This window comes from Blennius ocellaris, assembly GCF_963422515.1.
Source record: "Blennius ocellaris genome assembly, chromosome: 9".
In the NCBI taxonomy this organism is placed as follows: Eukaryota; Metazoa; Chordata; class Actinopteri; order Blenniiformes; family Blenniidae; genus Blennius; species Blennius ocellaris.
Genome location: NC_137658.1, coordinates 6,329,699 through 6,347,305, shown reverse-complemented (window position 1 = coordinate 6,347,305; position 17,607 = coordinate 6,329,699). Strand labels below are relative to the sequence as shown.

The 17,607-nt window shown below is 45.1% G+C and overlaps 2 protein-coding genes across 2 annotated transcripts; both read left to right on the top strand.

Moving 5' to 3' along the window:
• Positions 1 to 907: 907 nt before the first annotated feature.
• Positions 908 to 3,585, top strand: trmt112 (tRNA methyltransferase activator subunit 11-2). Its single transcript, XM_080502585.1, has 4 exons — positions 908 to 1,090; positions 1,831 to 1,932; positions 2,033 to 2,125; positions 3,192 to 3,585. Exons 1-4 carry the CDS (start codon positions 1,016 to 1,018, stop codon positions 3,291 to 3,293), a joined length of 372 nt encoding a protein of 123 aa, XP_080358711.1. The 5' UTR covers positions 908 to 1,015; the 3' UTR covers positions 3,294 to 3,585.
• A 2,308-nt stretch (positions 3,586 to 5,893) lies between these two features.
• On the top strand, positions 5,894 to 13,101 carry tgfb5 (transforming growth factor, beta 5). The gene is made up of 7 exons (XM_080502624.1): positions 5,894 to 7,309; positions 8,048 to 8,211; positions 8,798 to 8,930; positions 9,014 to 9,124; positions 10,553 to 10,733; positions 11,074 to 11,227; positions 12,616 to 13,101. The coding sequence occupies exons 1-7, from the start codon at positions 6,952 to 6,954 to the stop codon at positions 12,772 to 12,774; spliced, it is 1,260 nt and encodes a 419-aa protein (XP_080358750.1). The 5' UTR covers positions 5,894 to 6,951; the 3' UTR covers positions 12,775 to 13,101.
• Positions 13,102 to 17,607: the final 4,506 nt, after the last annotated feature.

Below are 17,607 nucleotides of genomic sequence, written 5' to 3'. Positions count from 1 at the left end.
GAGGTCCTATTACTTGATAACAGAAGGTCGAGATAGTTTGGACACGTGTTGAAGAGAGGTGATGTAATGGATATATCGGACGAGGGATGTGAGAGATGGTGCTCGATGGAAGGAGAGGAAGACCTCAGGGAAGATGTACAGATGTAGTGAAAGAGAATGTGGAGATGGTTGTTTAAAAGGTAGGGGCAAATAATCCACTGTGGCGCCGCCTGAACAAACAGGCAAAAGACAAAGACAGCATTGTTTCCTCAAGGAAAAAACTGAGGCAATCCAGTCCTTATGGTTTGATACAGACTTAAAATGATTCAACGGAGAAGTTCGATGCTGTGATGTCTATTGTTGCCCGGTGCGGGTTCTGTTTGCCTGATCGGGATCTCTCAATGACTGATGAGAATTTAATGCAATGATATTTGGCCCACAGTGTGTGGAATTGTTCTGAAGGTCACAGAACAAAAGATGACCTCACAAGACATTGCTGAGGCACTGTAAGGCCCCGTGAGCCCACCAACCCAAATTCACACCCTGAGCACCATAGATATAAACATATATGTTTTATATCTATGCTGAACAGACAGGAGACGGAACGAGACCAACACAAGTGATCATTTCACTACAAAACAGGAAATTAAACTCTTAACTCAAGTCACGAGTTAATATTTTAATTAGTTGATGGCAAATGTATATTTTAATTCCAATTTTAATTAATTAATGACACATTGAATCAATTACTTAATGGTGTATTTAATTCTTCAATTTTTGCACAGTCAGCCCTCCATAGTCTACGAAAGAACTCCGTCTTTTATTTATTTATTGAGCTGAAGTTGTTGCAGTTCAGCCTCCACACCGTTTGGCGGCGGGAGAGCTCTTCTTCTCCCTACGTCACTTCCGCTCCTGCTGTCACCGCTGCAGCGTGTTGTAACTGTGAGCTGACAAGCTTTCACCGTTTTTACGACTTGAATTGTTTTTTTTGTTGTTTTTCCCCCACAACTGTCTCGTTCGGTGTTCGTTTGCAGACATGAAGCTGCTCACGCACAACATGTTGACGTCTCACGTGAAGGGAGTCACTAAAGGATACCCGCTGCTCATCAAGGTAAGCGGCGAACACCTGGTTAGCATGGTGGCTAATGCTAACAGGGTCTGAGCGACTCGTCTGAATGTTTTTTTTTGTTGTTGTGGTTGGTGATGGAAAACAGCAAAATGTGAGCAGCTTCGTATGTTTATCGAGGCGGGGGACGTCTTTGCTGCTCCCACCTCGGTGACTTTTAACCAGAGGCGCAGCTTAGTCCAGGTTCAGGATGATTGAGCAAACTTAATTTGCTTGCGGGCAATTATTAACTACATTCAGGTGAACCGTTTACATCCAACGTGTTGAAACTCAGTAACGATCTCAGTCATTATTGGATCCCAAAAAGCCTAGGCTTATAGGGTAATACTATATAATGTAATAAAGTGAGGCGTGCAGGGATTCCTGCAAACATAAATCCACTCCAGACATTAAGCAGAATTCAGTGAGACGGAAGAAAATCACTCAAACAACTTCATCCAATGAAATCCAGTCTAAATACCAATATTTAACAACACCCAGCAGGAGAGCCAGTCTCAAACCTGATTTTAAAAAAAACATTCAAAGCAGAGTTCCCTCAGGATCAGGATGTGAAATTGATTTTAACACCAGTAACAACCATATATCCAACTGTCCATATAACCAACAATGCTACTCTGCTGATCTCAGAATCGATTGTGGATGGATAGTGTTCGATACATGAGCTAAAGGAATGAAGAAGCACCCTGAATGTTCTCACTGTCATGTTGTTTTTAATCTCTCCGCAGGCAACTGAGGTCAAAGTGAACGAGGTGGACTTCAATCCGCAGTTTGTCAGCCGCATGATCCCCAAACTGGAGTGGAACGCTCTGATCCAGGCTGCAGACGAGGTGTGTGATCCTCATAGTAAGAACTTTTTCCGTGGCTGAAACCCAAAAAAGACCAAATAAAGAAAGGAGTTTGTTATAATTCCTCTTCCGCCCTCAACAGCTCGGGCAGAGGCAGGACCTGCCGGGGGAGCTGGTGCCTGAGTACGAGAATAACGAAGACTTTCTGAAGAAAGTGCACCGAGTCCTGTTGGAGGTAAAACCTTCATGGGGAGTAATGTTGAGAGATTACACCAGTGCTTGTTTCAGCATATTTTAAGGAATCTATCATCTAAAATATTAAAGCACAAAACCCATAAAACCTGAGAATGACTCCTTCAACTCCTCTTGAGGAGAGTGTACTACAGTTTTTGTTGCTCATTAAATGTGACCTGCATGTGATCTTAGAAGTCCTGATTTCAAGCTGGTGGGTGTTGATGTATTTCTCTAAGGTCTTGCACTTCTCAACTGAGACTCTCATTTTTTGTCTTGAAGTCTGCCTCCGTTATTTCCCCACCAAACGGTTGTAAACAAAGACAAAACACTTGTCTGTCCAAAAGAAGTCCAAACTGTTTTTTTATTGATGGCCTTTGTGGACTCGTCTGGGTACCAGAAGGAAAATGACAGAGAACGAAAAATAGCACCACCAACTGAAATGAGACTCGACGAACACTAAAGTCTTTCTCCAGTTTATTGTATTTTGTGTTGACCTTGTGTTTTAACATGTTTTAAAGTGTTTCATAAAACCTTGCGAAGCCCTTTATTTTAGAATGAGGTAGAAGAGCACTCCTATGGTTTCCTTACATAACCAATATTTTCCTAAAGAAAAACAAAACAAAAAAAATGTGAGTCCAGAACGCCAAAAGAATGTAGAACATCCAATAATGTGTTTGTTTTTAGCGTGTGCTCTTATTTGAAAGGCCAAAGTGCTGTAATTCAGGACCCGGTTCTTATTCTCACATTCCAAGTTTTTCAGTTCACATCCCACTTTGATTTGCTCTCGCTCTGTATTACACTACTTGGTCTCTTACATTTAGTTTTTTTTACTATTCTACTCTAATAAGATAACTACAAAGTTGAGTATAATGTAACTTTATTACAGGAATTGTTGCGTTGATTGTGTGACATGTTTCCATAGTAACCAAGTTTGTAGGAAAATGTCATTTTATGCATGCAAACCATCCTCACAGCAGACACACAGGACAGGTCTTTCTGCACACTTCTCGCCATGTGGTGCAGCGGGGACATCTAGTGGACGTCTCACTGCCGTTGTGTGTTTGCAGGTGGAGGTGGTCGAGGGCTGCCTGCAGTGTCCCGAGTCCGGACGCGAGTTCCCCATCTCCAAAGGGATCCCCAACATGCTGCTGAACGAGGACGAGGCGTAGAGAGCGTCGCATTCCGCCACCGGACCGGCGCCCCGGTGAAGCTGAACTGAGCGAGAGGCTGGACTCTGAATTGACTCGTCACGAGAAAAACGGGCCACGGCGTTTGGTTTGATTGCAGTTCTCGCATCCCCGCGACCGACGGCGCAGATTTGAACGAGCAGCCGATGAGAACGTCTCCCCCGAGTGTGACCCCCCCCCCCCCAGTGGTTTTATCTGTATTTATTTTTGTAACTGTGCGAGCTCTTTCTTTTTATTTTTCAATAAAACTGTCCGGCTTTCGGTAACGGCCAAACCTGTTGGGTTTTTGTGGGAAATATGGAGGCACTTATATTAAAGACAGGGTAGAATTCAAGCCCCTGACAGGCAGGCGCTCTGAACCCCATCGCACCCTCTCAGGGTTTAAGTGCCGAGGACCAGATGACGTGGCAGTGGCTCGTCTATATTTGGCTTTGAGGAAAAAGAGGCAGAAGAAAAGCCTGACTGGAAGTTGTTTTTGAGGAAGTCTTTTTTTTTTGTTTTTTTCTAAAAGCTACACATTGCAGCTTCTCTCTCTCACATAGCGCTCCACCTGGGCGGGCTCCTGAGTGTTTTTATCTTTTTAAGAGTTCAGTCCTTGTTGACCTCCTGGGTGTTTTTGAGCTGCAAGCAGCAGTCGGGTTGGAACACGGGGCCTTTTTTTTTTTTCTTATCACCCTGAGAGGGATTACCCTGACCAGAAGCCTGAGGCAGCCCCAGTCTACCTTTCCCTTCTACTTACTGCAATTACAGGCCTGCACCCGCAACTATAATAATGGTATAATGGGATGGCAGCAGAGCAGCAATAAAAGCCTCCCCTGACAGATTAACAGCCCTCTCCAAGTCCTGAGCTGTAATTAACAAAGAGAGCGAAGAATAACCAAGTGAAAAATAAAGTAAGGTGCTGGATGGGGAGTGAGAGATGAAGGTTTAATGAAATGAGGATAAGCTTGTGATTGTTGGCGTGGGCGTATCAAAGAAAAAAATAAATCACAACTGAGCTAAAACTAGTTTGAAATCCCAGCAGCGTAATGCCTGTAAAGATTCAGTTTGGTGATCATAACTTTGAATTAAAAGGGAGAGCTGCTGCAATCATCCATTGATTTAAATTCAGATCTTTTTTTACTTTTTATAATCTCATAAATTGAGTGTTTTCCCAATGTTTTATCTAAACGGCAGTAACCCAATCAAAAGATACGTCATGAAGAGAATAAATCAAAGTTATCTTTATGTGCCTGCAATCAGGGCTTTCATTTCGAGCATTACTTCAAATATGGGTTGATTTTAATTGTTCAAACTGGTTTCAAATGACGGGAAGCAGACTGTTCCTTTATCACAAGTCAAAAAAAATGACACGGTGGAGGAAGAATGACATTTTGTTGTGGGACTTCAAATGCAAAATTCCCACTTCCATGGTGAAATAATTTGCATGACATCAAGGAGTGTCCCACAAGTCAGCTAACTCTAATCCTAACCCACAAAATCCTGCAAATATTGAAAAACACATTGTGATTATCAAGCATACAAATCAACCCAATTTAAAGAGGATACTTGTGAAACTTTTATTACAAGCAAACTACACACAGACTGAGATTTGACAAATTTGACTACAACAATGATAAGATTTTTCTTCAGGGTTTTTGTTTTTTTACAGATGAATGAATGTTGAGGTGATCATTAAAAACATGGCGCCCCTGTGATTTCCATTTCCACTGGTCTCCAGTCCATCACAGGGTGAACCAAAAAATAAACCACTTATTGCCACATTCACACCTTCAGCTTATTCATCGCCACCTACTAATTTCAAATGCATGTTTTTGAACACTGGGAGGAAAATCTAGAGTGTCTGAAGTTAAGGCCATGAAAAGACAGAAAGAACACGCAAACCACACACGCAGGCTTGCAAGGCTGGACTTACCTTTGTAAATGCAAAGAAACCCCCCCACAAACTGTCTCAAAACCAATGCAATATTGAAATACAGCAGTAATTCCTTTTCCCTGTTTTAAAGAGTGACTCAACATGTTGGTTGCATCCATGTGGTCACATTCAAGCAACTATATGGTGCAGCCATTAAACCTTCCCTTTAAAGTTAAAGCAAAGTGTTGTTTGTGCTTGTTTATTTTGTACATGTCGAACAAACTAAATATAAAGTGTTAATGGCTTTCACAGGGCCGGTTCCTGGTGTTTATGTGGAGCTGAGCAAAACCCACCGCCACTGCTGCTTTCCACACGATAAGGCCCCCGGAGATGTTTACCTGCGGACTGACTGAGGGCGGAGGCGGCATTCTTGTGGAGGGAAAATAATTGCAAGACGTGTGTATGAGAGAGAGAGAGAGAGAGAGAGAGAGAGAGAGAGAGAGAGAGAGAGAGAGAGAGAGAGAGAGAGAGAGAGAGAGAGAGAGAGAGAGGGTTGATGGCTTTTGCCTGCATAATCACACAGCCTTGACTTTGGTGGCATCACTCCTCACCATCACCACATCCTCCTCCTCCTCCTCCTCCTCCTCCTCCTCCTCCTCCTCCTCCTCCTCCTCCTCCTGTCTGGAGAGCTTCTCTCAGAGAGGAGCAGCAGAATAATGGACTCTCATCATGCAGCAGGTTTGATTTCTGCAGCTCAGCTCACATCTCTCTGGACCTCACTATTTAAGCCAGGGGTCTTCAGTTGGCTGTGAACGTTTCACAGCACAAGGATTTCTTTCATACGTTTTTTTTTGTTTGTTTTTTCTTGCGTCGTGTCTTTTTAAGCCATCTGACTTTTTCCGTGTTTTGATATTTATATGAGGGGGAGATGAACAGGCCCACCATGGGTTTTCCAACATAAATCACTTTTTTTTTTTCTCTTCGTTTTTGAGTGCTGGCTGCTTTCTGTTTACCTATAACGGGGAGTGAGAGCAGCTCATTGGGTATTTTTCTTCTTTCTTTCTTTTTTTTCAAGCGGTAACTAGATTTTCTGGAAGCGGATATGGGCTCGTTTTTCGCTCCCCGGATGGCTGTTCCAGAGGTGAAAACACTGGAGCCGCGCAGCTCCAGATGAGGTGCGCCGCTCAGGTTTTTCTTCGGAGGGTCTTGCGACATGGGCTGAGCTCCCGGAGCGACTCCTGCTCTCCTGAATGCTGCTCGGTTCTCTGAGGATGGACGACGGGAAACGTGGACGGATGAAAGCTGTAGCTTTTCACGCGTAAACCTAACTTTTCTTCCACCTTTCCAGGGCTGCGAGCGCACAGAGCGCGCCAGGCTGAGGCCACTTTTAATTCTCCATGCGGGGCCTTGGAAGTAAGATGGAGTGACGTTTTCTAGTATTTCTATCTCCCTACTCCTTAAAAAAACCAAAACATAGCTTTCAGAATTTTGGTAAGTTAAATTTTAATAGTAAGTGTCAATGCGTCGTTACGCACGGATGGAAACGTCACCAACGCATTGGCAAAGCAGGCGTGAAATCAACAGATGTGTTTTATCCACGCGAGCTGATATCGAGCAGTAAAACATAAAATAACGGGATATTGAGTATTGTGTTTGTTTGTTTCTTGATTGGACTACGTTTCGGAGCTCTTTAATCACGCTGCGTCCAGTCCACCACGGCTGGATTCTCCTTGTCGGTCGTTCGGGAGTCTCTCCGTCCCCTCCAAAAGGTCTCCTCAACGGACAATGTGCCCCCCCCGCCTCGCGCTGCTGCTGCTGCTCCGGTTCTCCGGCGTGTGTCTCGTGCAGGGGCTCAACACGTGCCAGTCCATCAACCTGGACGCGCAGAAGTCGCGGCGCATCGAGGCGGTGCGCGGCCAGATCCTCAGCAAGCTGCGCATCCGCAGCCCGCCGGACGACGACGAGGACCCCCCGCAGAGCCACGTGCCCCCCGAGGTCATGCTGCTCTACAACAGCACGCGGGAGCTTCTCAAGGAGCGCGCGCGCCTGGCCGAGTCGACGTGCGAGCGCGAGAGCAGCGAGGAGGACTATTACGCCAAAGAGGTGCAGAGGATCGACATGTTGCCCCCCCGCACCGACACCAGTGAGTCCGGGGTCTCTCTCTCTCTCTCTCTCTCTCTCTCTCTCTCTCTCTGCTCTGTGTGCAACGAGGATATTTTAAGTGTTTATTAAATTACATAATCAAAAGCTTTATTATGAACAACACTTCATATAGGTTTCACTTAAAGCTGCAATACGGTTTAATGTTCATGGAATTGAGGAATTATGCCAGAAAGTTGTATATCATGCATATATAACATCCTCCCTAATGTGCAACAGCCAGGTACAGTAAAGTAAAAGGAAAAAAAAGTCATTCAAACTAAAATTTTGTAAACTGCACCTGGCAATAAACCTAATTCTGATTCTGATTGGTTGCCTTCTGGTTGCGGTTCAAACCAGACACTTTGCTGCCAACTACTAGATTTTGCCTCAAGCCTGGAACTGATTTCAGAGCAGCTGCGGTTGGCAGCCGGCAGTCCTGTTGATGGACCTTACTTAGTAGATTAATGGTGCTGGGTGCTCAGCGTTGTGTAATTACATGGGTGTCTCGGTGGTAGATGATGTTTCATACAGTAAAACCAACGAAGCCAACAATCATGCTCATATTAAACACAGAACTGACACTTTAAGTGACTATGGCCAAACATGCAATTAGCTTGAAGACACTCATCAGCGGCAATTATGTCCGAGACAATGCATCGAGTCCCACAGTGCCGCTTTTACCAGCTGCATGAATGCAACGCAGTCTGAAGGCGCATTTCTCACACCCTGTTTTGTCCAGATGCAGTGCAGCCGGCAGCACCGAACCCCCATCACAGACTGGTCCACTTCGACGTCAGCGGGGTCGACCTGACCAACAGCACGCTGGTCAAGGCCGAGTTCAGGATCTTCAGAGCTCCCAACCCGCAGGCCCGGGCCTCGGAGCAGAGGGTGGAGATCTACCAGGTAGCAGAGCTCACACAACCCAGACAGCCCGGCTCAATGAGAGGTGGAGCATGGTTTCTGTCTACTGAAGCGTTTCTGTCCAAATCAACAGATTTTCTGCTGATAGAATTCTATATCTTCAGTTCCCCCCCTAACAAAGAAACAGACTTTGGAGTCCCACCGATACCGATGACCAATAACATTTGTAATAGTTTAGATGCACACCTGAGGTAAAGAAATACAGAGGAAAGCTGTATGTGTGAAAATTGGTCACTTTTTATCCCTTTTTGGTACTTCGGCTCAACATTCATTGTGCACTGCAACCAATTTGTCTTTTTCTGAAACCGTGAAAAACGGCCACAAGTGTTGCATCAACATAAACAATGCGTGTGACAACAGCAGTCAGCAGCATCACACGGCAAACAAACAGGCTGATAATAAACCAAATCAGGGCAACGTTGGATATTTATAATTGGATCCAGTTAATACAGAAATCCATACAATTTTTCCTCAAAATATCAGTGGTAAAGCACCTTGATGGACTCGGCGGGTGACCTGACCTGTCTGTACCTCTCTGTCTGACTCCTCTCTACGTCTGTTGCAACAGTTGCTGAAGCCGGATGACGAAAGCACCTCCACCCAACGTTACATCGACTCCCGCACTCTTCAGCCACGGGCCAAGGGAGCCTGGATCTCTGTGGACGTGACGGAGACGGTGAAGGACTGGGTGTCAGATCGAGGTCAGGTCTAGCACCAGGAAGCCCGGGGGGGGGTTCTCCTGCCCTGTCTTCACGTCTGTCTATTTTTCTGCTTCCTGCTACAGAGAACAACCTCGGGGTGAAGCTGGGCGTCCACTGTCCCTGTTGCACCTTCGTCCCGTCCACCAACAATATTGTTCCCAACAAGAGTGAGGAGCTGGAGGCCCTGTTTGCAGGTCGGACGACACACTGGTCATGACCTTTGACACCGATGCCCCGTTTACACGACAGCGAATACGAGTGAATCTGCAAAACTTCCTTCATTTTTTGGGGGCAGCTATTCCATCCTGCAGAGATTGCCGGAGGCTATGAGCTGTTACAGCTCTCTCCCTCCCTTCCCCTTCCAAACAAACATGGCGGACCCACAGTGGTATTAGTTGTGGTCCATAATCTTGTTGTATCGTCCGTATCGGTAGTTTTATAGTTGAGACTCACCCCTGATAGCATCCGATGCGTCATCAGTCCATATGGATATCGGGTGCACTTCCATTTTCTTCACGTTCATAGCGTGTGGTTCTCTGCACGTCTGCGTAGTTTCAGTACCAAATCAAGCGACAGCGCACTCTCGTGGCCGGGCATACTAACTACACCATTGTCTCTTGTGTCCACTTCTGCAGTGTAAACACCATTTTGTCACGTGAAACGTTGTCGCGTAAACAGGGCCTGAATTTGGTGGTGGTCACTACATTAATCTCACAGAGGACAGAATTTCGCATTTAACATCTGCAGAGAGAGACTTGTTTTTGATATCGAGCATCGTTGTGATTCCGGAAGTCTGCGGCCTGTAAATGTTAACATTGCTTGTTCACCGTGTGGCATTAAATGCACAAGGGGGGGTCAGCAGCATGGCAAAATTAGCTGTTAAGCTAATTACACATAAATAAACAAACATACGGCAGTGCGACGCAGTACAGAACAGGCTTCAGAGAGAAGAACAAAGGTTCATTCGACAGGACGCGAGATTTATAGGTGCAGCAAACGATCCTGCAGGTTACGAAATGTGAACATAAAGCACAGAGTCTTCTGCACGGCGCCTCCGTAATGATTCATGGATCACACCATGACGCAGCAGCCGGAATGAAAAGGGAAGAAAAAAAACCAAACTGCTCCACACATGTAGGGATACGATCGAATACCAGACTGTCTGTGTTGCTTCGTTTTAGGGCACAAATTATGGCACTTTACTCTAAATTTTTTCCAGCCGAGCCAAGTTTTTTCTCAGAAAAAAACCCCTCTGACTTGATATTGATGTAAGACAAGCGGGGGCTTGTTTTACGTTTTCTGCAGGAGAAAAATACGTGAAATAAGACACGGTTATTCCTGGTTCAGGAAACATCTGCATCACATCTGATGTCTTTCCGTGGACTGGTGTATTTGTTCAGCAGTGTTTTTCATACCTGTAAACCATGAAGGGGTTTTATGGAATATACAAGTCAGAGAAGACGATTTGTGGTTGATTCTATATTAACTACCCTGGATTTCCAATGTTTTTGTTCAATATCAACATTTATTTGATGGGTGACCCTGTAAACGGCCAGTGGATGCTGCGGGTAGTAGTTCCAGATACTAAACTTGATGCTCCTTCACAAACACGTGTCCCTCAGGTGTGGACGACGAGCGGCTTCGTCAGCTGAGGAAACCCGGCCAGGTCAAAGGTCAGGCGGACTTCAGCACCAAGACGCCACACCTCATCCTCACCCTGCTGCCCAGCGACAGAGTCGACAACCCCGCCAAGAAGAACCGCAAGAAGAGGGCGGCCGCCACTGACGCCGCCACCTGCACCCGGTAACGCCGCCCACCAGCTGCTCGCGTGCGTCTTCGGTGTGACTCTCCCGACTGCGTCCACAACTTTGTAGTTTCCCCGGTTCTGATATCTCGATGTGCCCCGCTTTGTAGGCGATTGTGTGGCAGAACTACCGAGCCTTGTGTTTAGACTGCGGGGCCAACGGCGTTTTATTTGGACTACCTCACGCTGCAGGAGAAAACCTCACATACTCATTAGCTCGCCACGGTTGCTTCTTCGACGGTGACCTGTGGTCATTTTTCCCATGACCCAACGTTGGGTCTCTGCCCCGGAGCTGAAATGAAGAGTCTGTGTGTGTGTGTGTGTGTTTGTGTGTCACAGCGGGTCCGACCAGGGCTGCTGCCTGCGCTCGCTCTACATCGACTTCAGGCGTGACCTCAACTGGAAGTGGATCCACGAGCCAAAAGGCTACAAGGCCAACTTCTGCGCCGGCAACTGCCCGTACCTCTGGAGCGCCAACAACCACTACAACATGGTGAGTTCGAGGGGTCATTTATTTCTGCGAGATGACATATCCTCCGCCCTCTCACCAAGGAGTCAAAGCTGTTTGTGTAAAATTGACATTCCTTGTGTTTACCCACCGGAGTAAATTCTGCTTCAACCAAAGAAAGGCGATTTGTGCCCCGACGCGTTATGTGTGAGCAATCCCCGACATGGATTTTGAATTTGAATTTCAGCAGCTCGTTTTGTGACTTCCTACATCTCTTCAAAGTCCATCGAACCGCAGCTCAGACTAATAACTTCGACTACGCTCTCTCGGTGAGGCCTCGCCAAGATGAGCTCCTTTTTCCAAATTATATTTTTGCTCAAATCTGGAGATCCGTGACCTCGTGTGATATTTTCAATGGAAACAGTGACTGACTTGTTACAGAGACACAGCCAGATTATATAAACAGAAAACATCTGCGATTGTTAGAAAAAGTCTGCGTTAGTGCGCAGTCGCTCTGGTGAAACTCTCCGGCTTGGACCAAATTCCCATCAACACCCAGCTCCACTTTAATACACAGAAGGTTCGAAATACTGGGGACATTTTCTCCCAAACAAGCTTAAAGTGGATTGTTTGTGGCGGCTGAACACCGCAGTTTGCTCTGATCGGTTAACCCCAGGGTCATAAATGCGCTGTCACCTCGCAGAACTTAAAGGTTTCTACACATTTTATGCGTTCGTTTCCTTCAGCTTATGGACTGAGCCTCAAATCTCCTCTACATGCTTTGTCCTGGCCCAGAGGAGCAAGATTTTCCCATTTATTCCACACTGAATATATTATATATATTATGTTATTCCTCCAAGCTGGTCCAGATATGTGAAGCTGCTCCAACCATTTCTAGTCAGTCAATACTTAGCTAAAAAAAAACAAAAAAAAACACACACACATTTCAGTGTACATTTGTGAAAAAAAACCCTGTAAACCACTGTTTCAACAGTTGCCTGACAACACGAGAAAAACAATCCCACCACCAAAAACCCAAAGTTTGCTCCAAATGTGACATCAGTTGTGTTCATCCAGAACATCTACCATTTCTTACTTCTCTATAAATTAATCCAGCAGACGCTTGGAGCCAACGGAGAGGCCGTGCAAAGTCCCTCAGATTTTTTTTTTTTAGTTGTGATTTCCAGCCAGGCGGTCAGAGCGTCGGTTGATTTGGTGCCTCAAAGTGAGCAGATATGAGGAGCGGCATTGTGCCCGATCGTGTGCTTGAGAGTGCGAGCGGTCGGGTACGAGATACGGAGTTTGCCAAGGGAGTTGGCACCGATGGAGTTGACGACTGACTCTACCTCAGTGCCCTTGGGCAAAGACACTGCCGAAGAGGTAAAGTGCGACCCACGAGTAAAGTCTTTTTTCCGTTCCCTTCCCCCGCTCAGATCCTGCCCCTCTACAATAAACTGAACCCCGAAGCCTCCGCCTCGCCCTGCTGCGTGCCCCAGGACCTGGAACCCCTCACCATCATGTACTTCATCGGCCGCACGCCGCGCGTTGAGCAGCTCTCCAACATGGTGGTGAAATCCTGCAAGTGCCGCTGACGCACGGAGGTGAGCGAGGCAGACGTTTCCCCGGCTACAGGCTGCTTCTCTCGCTGTTTGATTGCCCTTTAGAAAATTTTCTCAGATGTTATTTTTTTACCCCCGCCTCCACTCGGACGTCAGGACTTTTTTTTTCTCCTCCATTTCTTTACCGACGCGAAAGCTTCTCCCACCGCTCGCCATCCGGAAACCTTCTGTGTGATTTAGGACTCTGTAAATAGCTCTACTCCATAGCTCTATTAAACCTGTACCTGGATATTAAGATTAAAAGAGGTTGTGTGACCTGGTCTCGCTTTGGTCTTCGGGCCGCAGAAAAAGTTTGATTCTCTGGTGCCTCGTTTTTCTACGGCGGCGGCGAGCCAGACGTACGTGTGTTTGCTTTCGGCTTGAAGGTGTTGATAGTAAGGAGGCGGCGTGGAAAGGTCTGGAGACGGAGATCTTCAGGCGAAGGTGGAAGGGAACCGATAGAGAGGGAGAGAGAGAGAGAGGAGCTATGTCCAGGCAGCAGAGGCCCTGCCAGCTCTCTGTGGTTCCCGGCCTGAAATCTGCCCGGCGTAAACAGGATGTGAAAGATTTCCAGACACCGACCCGACCACTCACGGAACGCCAGATTTAAATGCTCCCCTCATCTCCTCTCTCTCTCTCTCTCTCCCTCTCTCTCTCTCTCTCTCTCTCTCTCTCTCTCTCTTGCTCGAGGTTCTGGGATTTGTGGTGGGAGGAGAGAGGGAGAAGAAGAAAAAAGAGGCTTTGAAAATGAGACGTGGGATGATAGGGCTGCATTTGGAACAAGTTTGGAAGGTGGTATTTTGCAGCCTTAGCAAATTTGTAACTATTTGGGTCTGGCTCAAGCATTATATAATCACACTGTGCTGCACGTTTTCTCGGCGTGCATTCATTACCTTATTGTGAAAAGCTGTTGACTCACTGCGGTGATTATCGCCCGTCATACCTGCGTTTACCATCAACTTCAGTGACTCTACACCCAAATATCCACGCTGACCGTTTGATAGAATGTCTGAATGCTGAAAATAAAAAACATCCCTAGGGTTCATTTTAAATATAGGTTCTCTGGTATGCCAGTGGTTTGTATGTGAGCGCGAGAAAGAGAGCGACTGGGTGTGTGTTGTGTGCATATACGTGTGTGTGTGTGTGTATGTGTGATAGAGAGAGATGGGAGTGAGGTCATGCATGATAGCACAGAAAATATTCTTTTGAGTTTTACTGGGATTTTTATGATGATTGTAGGGAAAAAGAAAAAAAAAAACAATATCTGCAGCAGATGCCACCTCTGTGACCCTGCCCAATGCGTGTGTTTGGGTAACAATAAAGTTTTAGCTGAATAGGAAGCAGTCCAGTCCAGCAAATGAACGATTGCCACAACAACATCCAATTATAGATGTATTAAGCCATTGGTTGTTTTGAGCGTTGACTGGAGTTATTCTGTGGCCACAGGAAATATCGTCTTGAATTGGCGAGCTGTAAAAATTATGTAACTGGAGACCTCAAACATTACTCTGGTCAAAACTTTATGCAACTGCGGTTTGAAAGCAGAGCTCCGCATGCATTTAAATGATTTAGACACCCAAATCCCGCTGAAGTTTCAATACTTCATCTCTCAGTGTTTCAAAGGTATTTAAAGGTAAAAATGATTTACTGCGTATTTTGTTCAGTAGGTGGCAGCAGTGAGTCTCTGGAATTGAGTTTGTTTTCCAGCTCTTTTGAGATTGAATTTGTTGGTTCGTAAGGAGCTTCCAGCCCAGAATTTAACTTAGAATTTACAATGTAGGGGAATATTGGGTTGAGTCTTGATCTTTTGTATCTGGAGACCAGAGTTTGAAGCCCAGATCTTTTAATTACTATTCATTTGACATATTATTTGAAATTTAAGATTTTAAATGTAAAGTGCACTACAAATATAATGTACGGTTATCATCATTAGTTGCGGCAGTAAAGATGTTCGGCATGTTAACGAGCCTAATGTTTGGTGTAAATTGCATTGATCTATTGGTTAAATTTAGGAATATATTAGAAATAGTAAGAATAAAGCTGAAGAAGTATTTCTTACCTTTATGTAACAACACAAATTGGTTTCAAAGGTGTGAATCCATCATACAGTTTCTGAATGACTTTGTAATGATGATTGCAATTTACAACACATTTTACTTCATTATAGCAATATAATATAGTATATTAGTATGTGTGTGTGTGTATATATATATACACTATATAGTATATAATATTCAATCCGATCTATTTTAGTTGTGAATGTAAAATAAAAGTATGATATTTGTTGTAGACCACAGTTATTAATCAGAAATTTTGGTGAAATTTATTGATATTTACTTGGTAAAATGTTATAGTTAAACACAGTAACATTTGTAACATTGAATGAATGAAACCATGACTGTGATTTAAAAGGTAGCAAAACTTATGTATATTGGAGGCCTAATAGCTTATTGCTTATAATGTACATTTAATGTGATTTTTATAGGACAGCAACATTTTGAACAGCATCCCTTCTCAATACAGAAACCTCATTATAGGGAGTTTATATGGAACAGTGATGTTTGAGAGCAGCTTTAACAATTTGCAAGTTTTGCTATCGAATATTGGTAAGATTTACTCATTAATAACAGCAACAGCGATAGAAGTTGGGAAATATTAGCACATGTTAGTGCATCTTAGCAATTATTTCATGTAAGCATTGTTCCCTAGCAGATATTACATAAGACTACTATAACAATATGCAAGAGTCATTCATGTTTTTTTCTTATCATGTTTACATTTGCCAGTTAACTAAAATCTTGCTTTGAAATCAGTCTTTTTATATTCCATCCTCTCCCAGAATTAGGAGCCATTACATTGTTTTTTTCCGCCTGGCTACTATAACAGTAGTTTAAGGATTTAATTACAAAGGATTTAAGTTTCCTCTGTGAATAATGATGATTATTTTTACTTCCTGTTGCTACCTGAAGGGTCAATTGTTATTCACGGCCTCACCAAGCTGCTGGCATGACTCGACGCACTGATTTTCAACTATTTGGGATTTTCAAAGCTCCCAACAAACACCTTTCGCATCAGATGTGCGTGTCTGATGAGTCCGAGGAGCCTCTGGTGTTAAAATAACTTAAAGAGATACAAACTGTTCTACACCCGGAGCAGTAAAATTGTTTTTGAAAGCTGCAGTGAGAATGGTGTGTGTGTGTGTGTGTTGGGTGTGTGCGTGTGTGTTGGGGTGTCGGTGCTGGAGCTGTGGCGAGGCTCCCTCCCCCCCTGAGTAAACTAGCCCCAGCATCTGTTAGTCTTTTCCACTTAACTACCCCTTGCTATATCCAACCTGTACTTATCCCACGGTGCTGCGCCTCGCTCCAGCTCACACTGGGTCTCTCTGTCCTTGGGAGGGATGCCTGCTGTGGACATGGACCCCCGCTCACACACACACACACACACACACACACACAAGCTTCATTATAAAGCATGCCTGACCATGTGTTTGACCTTCAGAGGGAGTGTGCAGACCCTCGAGGGATGGACGACACACCTAAACATACACGTTTATCCGCCGTACATGCTGTGATTCATGGCTTCATGGCGGTGGACAGTCTGAGCCATGCTGTATGTGCTGAGGGAGTCTGTGATAACGCCCGGTCTTCCTCTCGGACACCTTCTTGGTTCTCGCTCACATTTTTTTATTTATTTTTTTTGTTCCAGACTTCAGACTGAACTCTGCTTTTTACTTCTGGTGGTTAAATTAAAACACAGCTCCCAGGCAAACACAAAAACACAAGATATAAAGTTATACAAGTACACACACACGCACACACACACACACACACACACACACACACACACACACACACACACACACACACGCACACACACACACACACACTAGAAGTCATGCTCTTCTGCAGTCAATCCCTTGAGAGCAGAGTTGTGTTTTTTGAGGCCCAGCTGTTCTCTCCCCCAACAGAGGAGGGCGCTATTTCTGTTTCCTTTCTCCTATAAGCATCATTTTACAACTGGTGGCTGTCGTCCCTTGAGAGGAGCCTCTGTAGAGAAGCTCGAGCTGCAGCCTTTGTAGAGTTGTAGAGATCCAAAGCAGAAATGGAAAAGGAAGAATAAATGTTTCTGTTTGAGAGAAATGTTTTTTTCTCTGGTAGCGGAGCAGTTTGGGTTGGGGGGGGGGGTTTGTTCAGATGGTCATCAGTGGGATTCAAACCTGGAAACTGCTGCTATCCTGGTTGGAAATCTTCTGTGTGGCCATAATGATTGTAATCTATATTTTAAATCTCTCTATCTTCCTTTCGTAAGAAGAGCTTTTCACCTCCTCTGCTGAGCTCTGGAACATCACTGCTCGAGACTGAGCCAGAAAATGGAAGTTCTAATAAATTCATTCCTAAATCGCAGAGCACCTTCTGGGGCCCTGGCAACCCCACAATCCACAATCCGATGAAAACGTTTGACTGAGATGAGTTTTACCGGAAACGTGTCACAGAAACAGAACAATGGATCGCAGGTCAACAACAACAACAACAAGACATCTAGGGTCATCTTCTCCACTTGCTTTTGGACTGTGGGAGTAAAAAGGAAGTACTGAAACACGCGCTCAGGTAGAACATGCAAAACCTTTTCTATCGTTAATTCTCCAACACTCCAGCTTCTCTCTCTGACAGTAAACACCTCGCTCACTGGCCGGGCCTCACGAGGAGCGTTGCTGATCTGCGTCTCCGTCCAGCCGCCTGTCAACAAGTGACAGAGTATGCGGGAACCCGAATGTGAGCGTGGATTCAGCCGGTTGGTTATCTTGGCGCCGGCCGAGGGGCAGGGAGC

Excerpts from the sequence above, each read along its gene's own strand:
- tgfb5 (XM_080502624.1), top strand. The coding sequence starts at position 6,952 with ATGTGCCCCCCCCGCCTCGCGCTGCTGCTGCTGCTCCGGTTCTCCGGC. Across the intron at positions 8,931-9,013 it reads GGACTGGGTGTCAGATCGAG|AGAACAACCTCGGGGTGAAG; the intron begins GTCAGGTCTAGC and ends TTCCTGCTACAG. Across the intron at positions 9,125-10,552 it reads GCTGGAGGCCCTGTTTGCAG|GTGTGGACGACGAGCGGCTT; the intron begins GTCGGACGACAC and ends CGTGTCCCTCAG.
- trmt112 (XM_080502585.1), top strand. The coding sequence starts at position 1,016 with ATGAAGCTGCTCACGCACAACATGTTGACGTCTCACGTGAAGGGAGTC. Across the intron at positions 1,091-1,830 it reads GATACCCGCTGCTCATCAAG|GCAACTGAGGTCAAAGTGAA; the intron begins GTAAGCGGCGAA and ends ATCTCTCCGCAG. Across the intron at positions 2,126-3,191 it reads TGCACCGAGTCCTGTTGGAG|GTGGAGGTGGTCGAGGGCTG; the intron begins GTAAAACCTTCA and ends GTGTGTTTGCAG.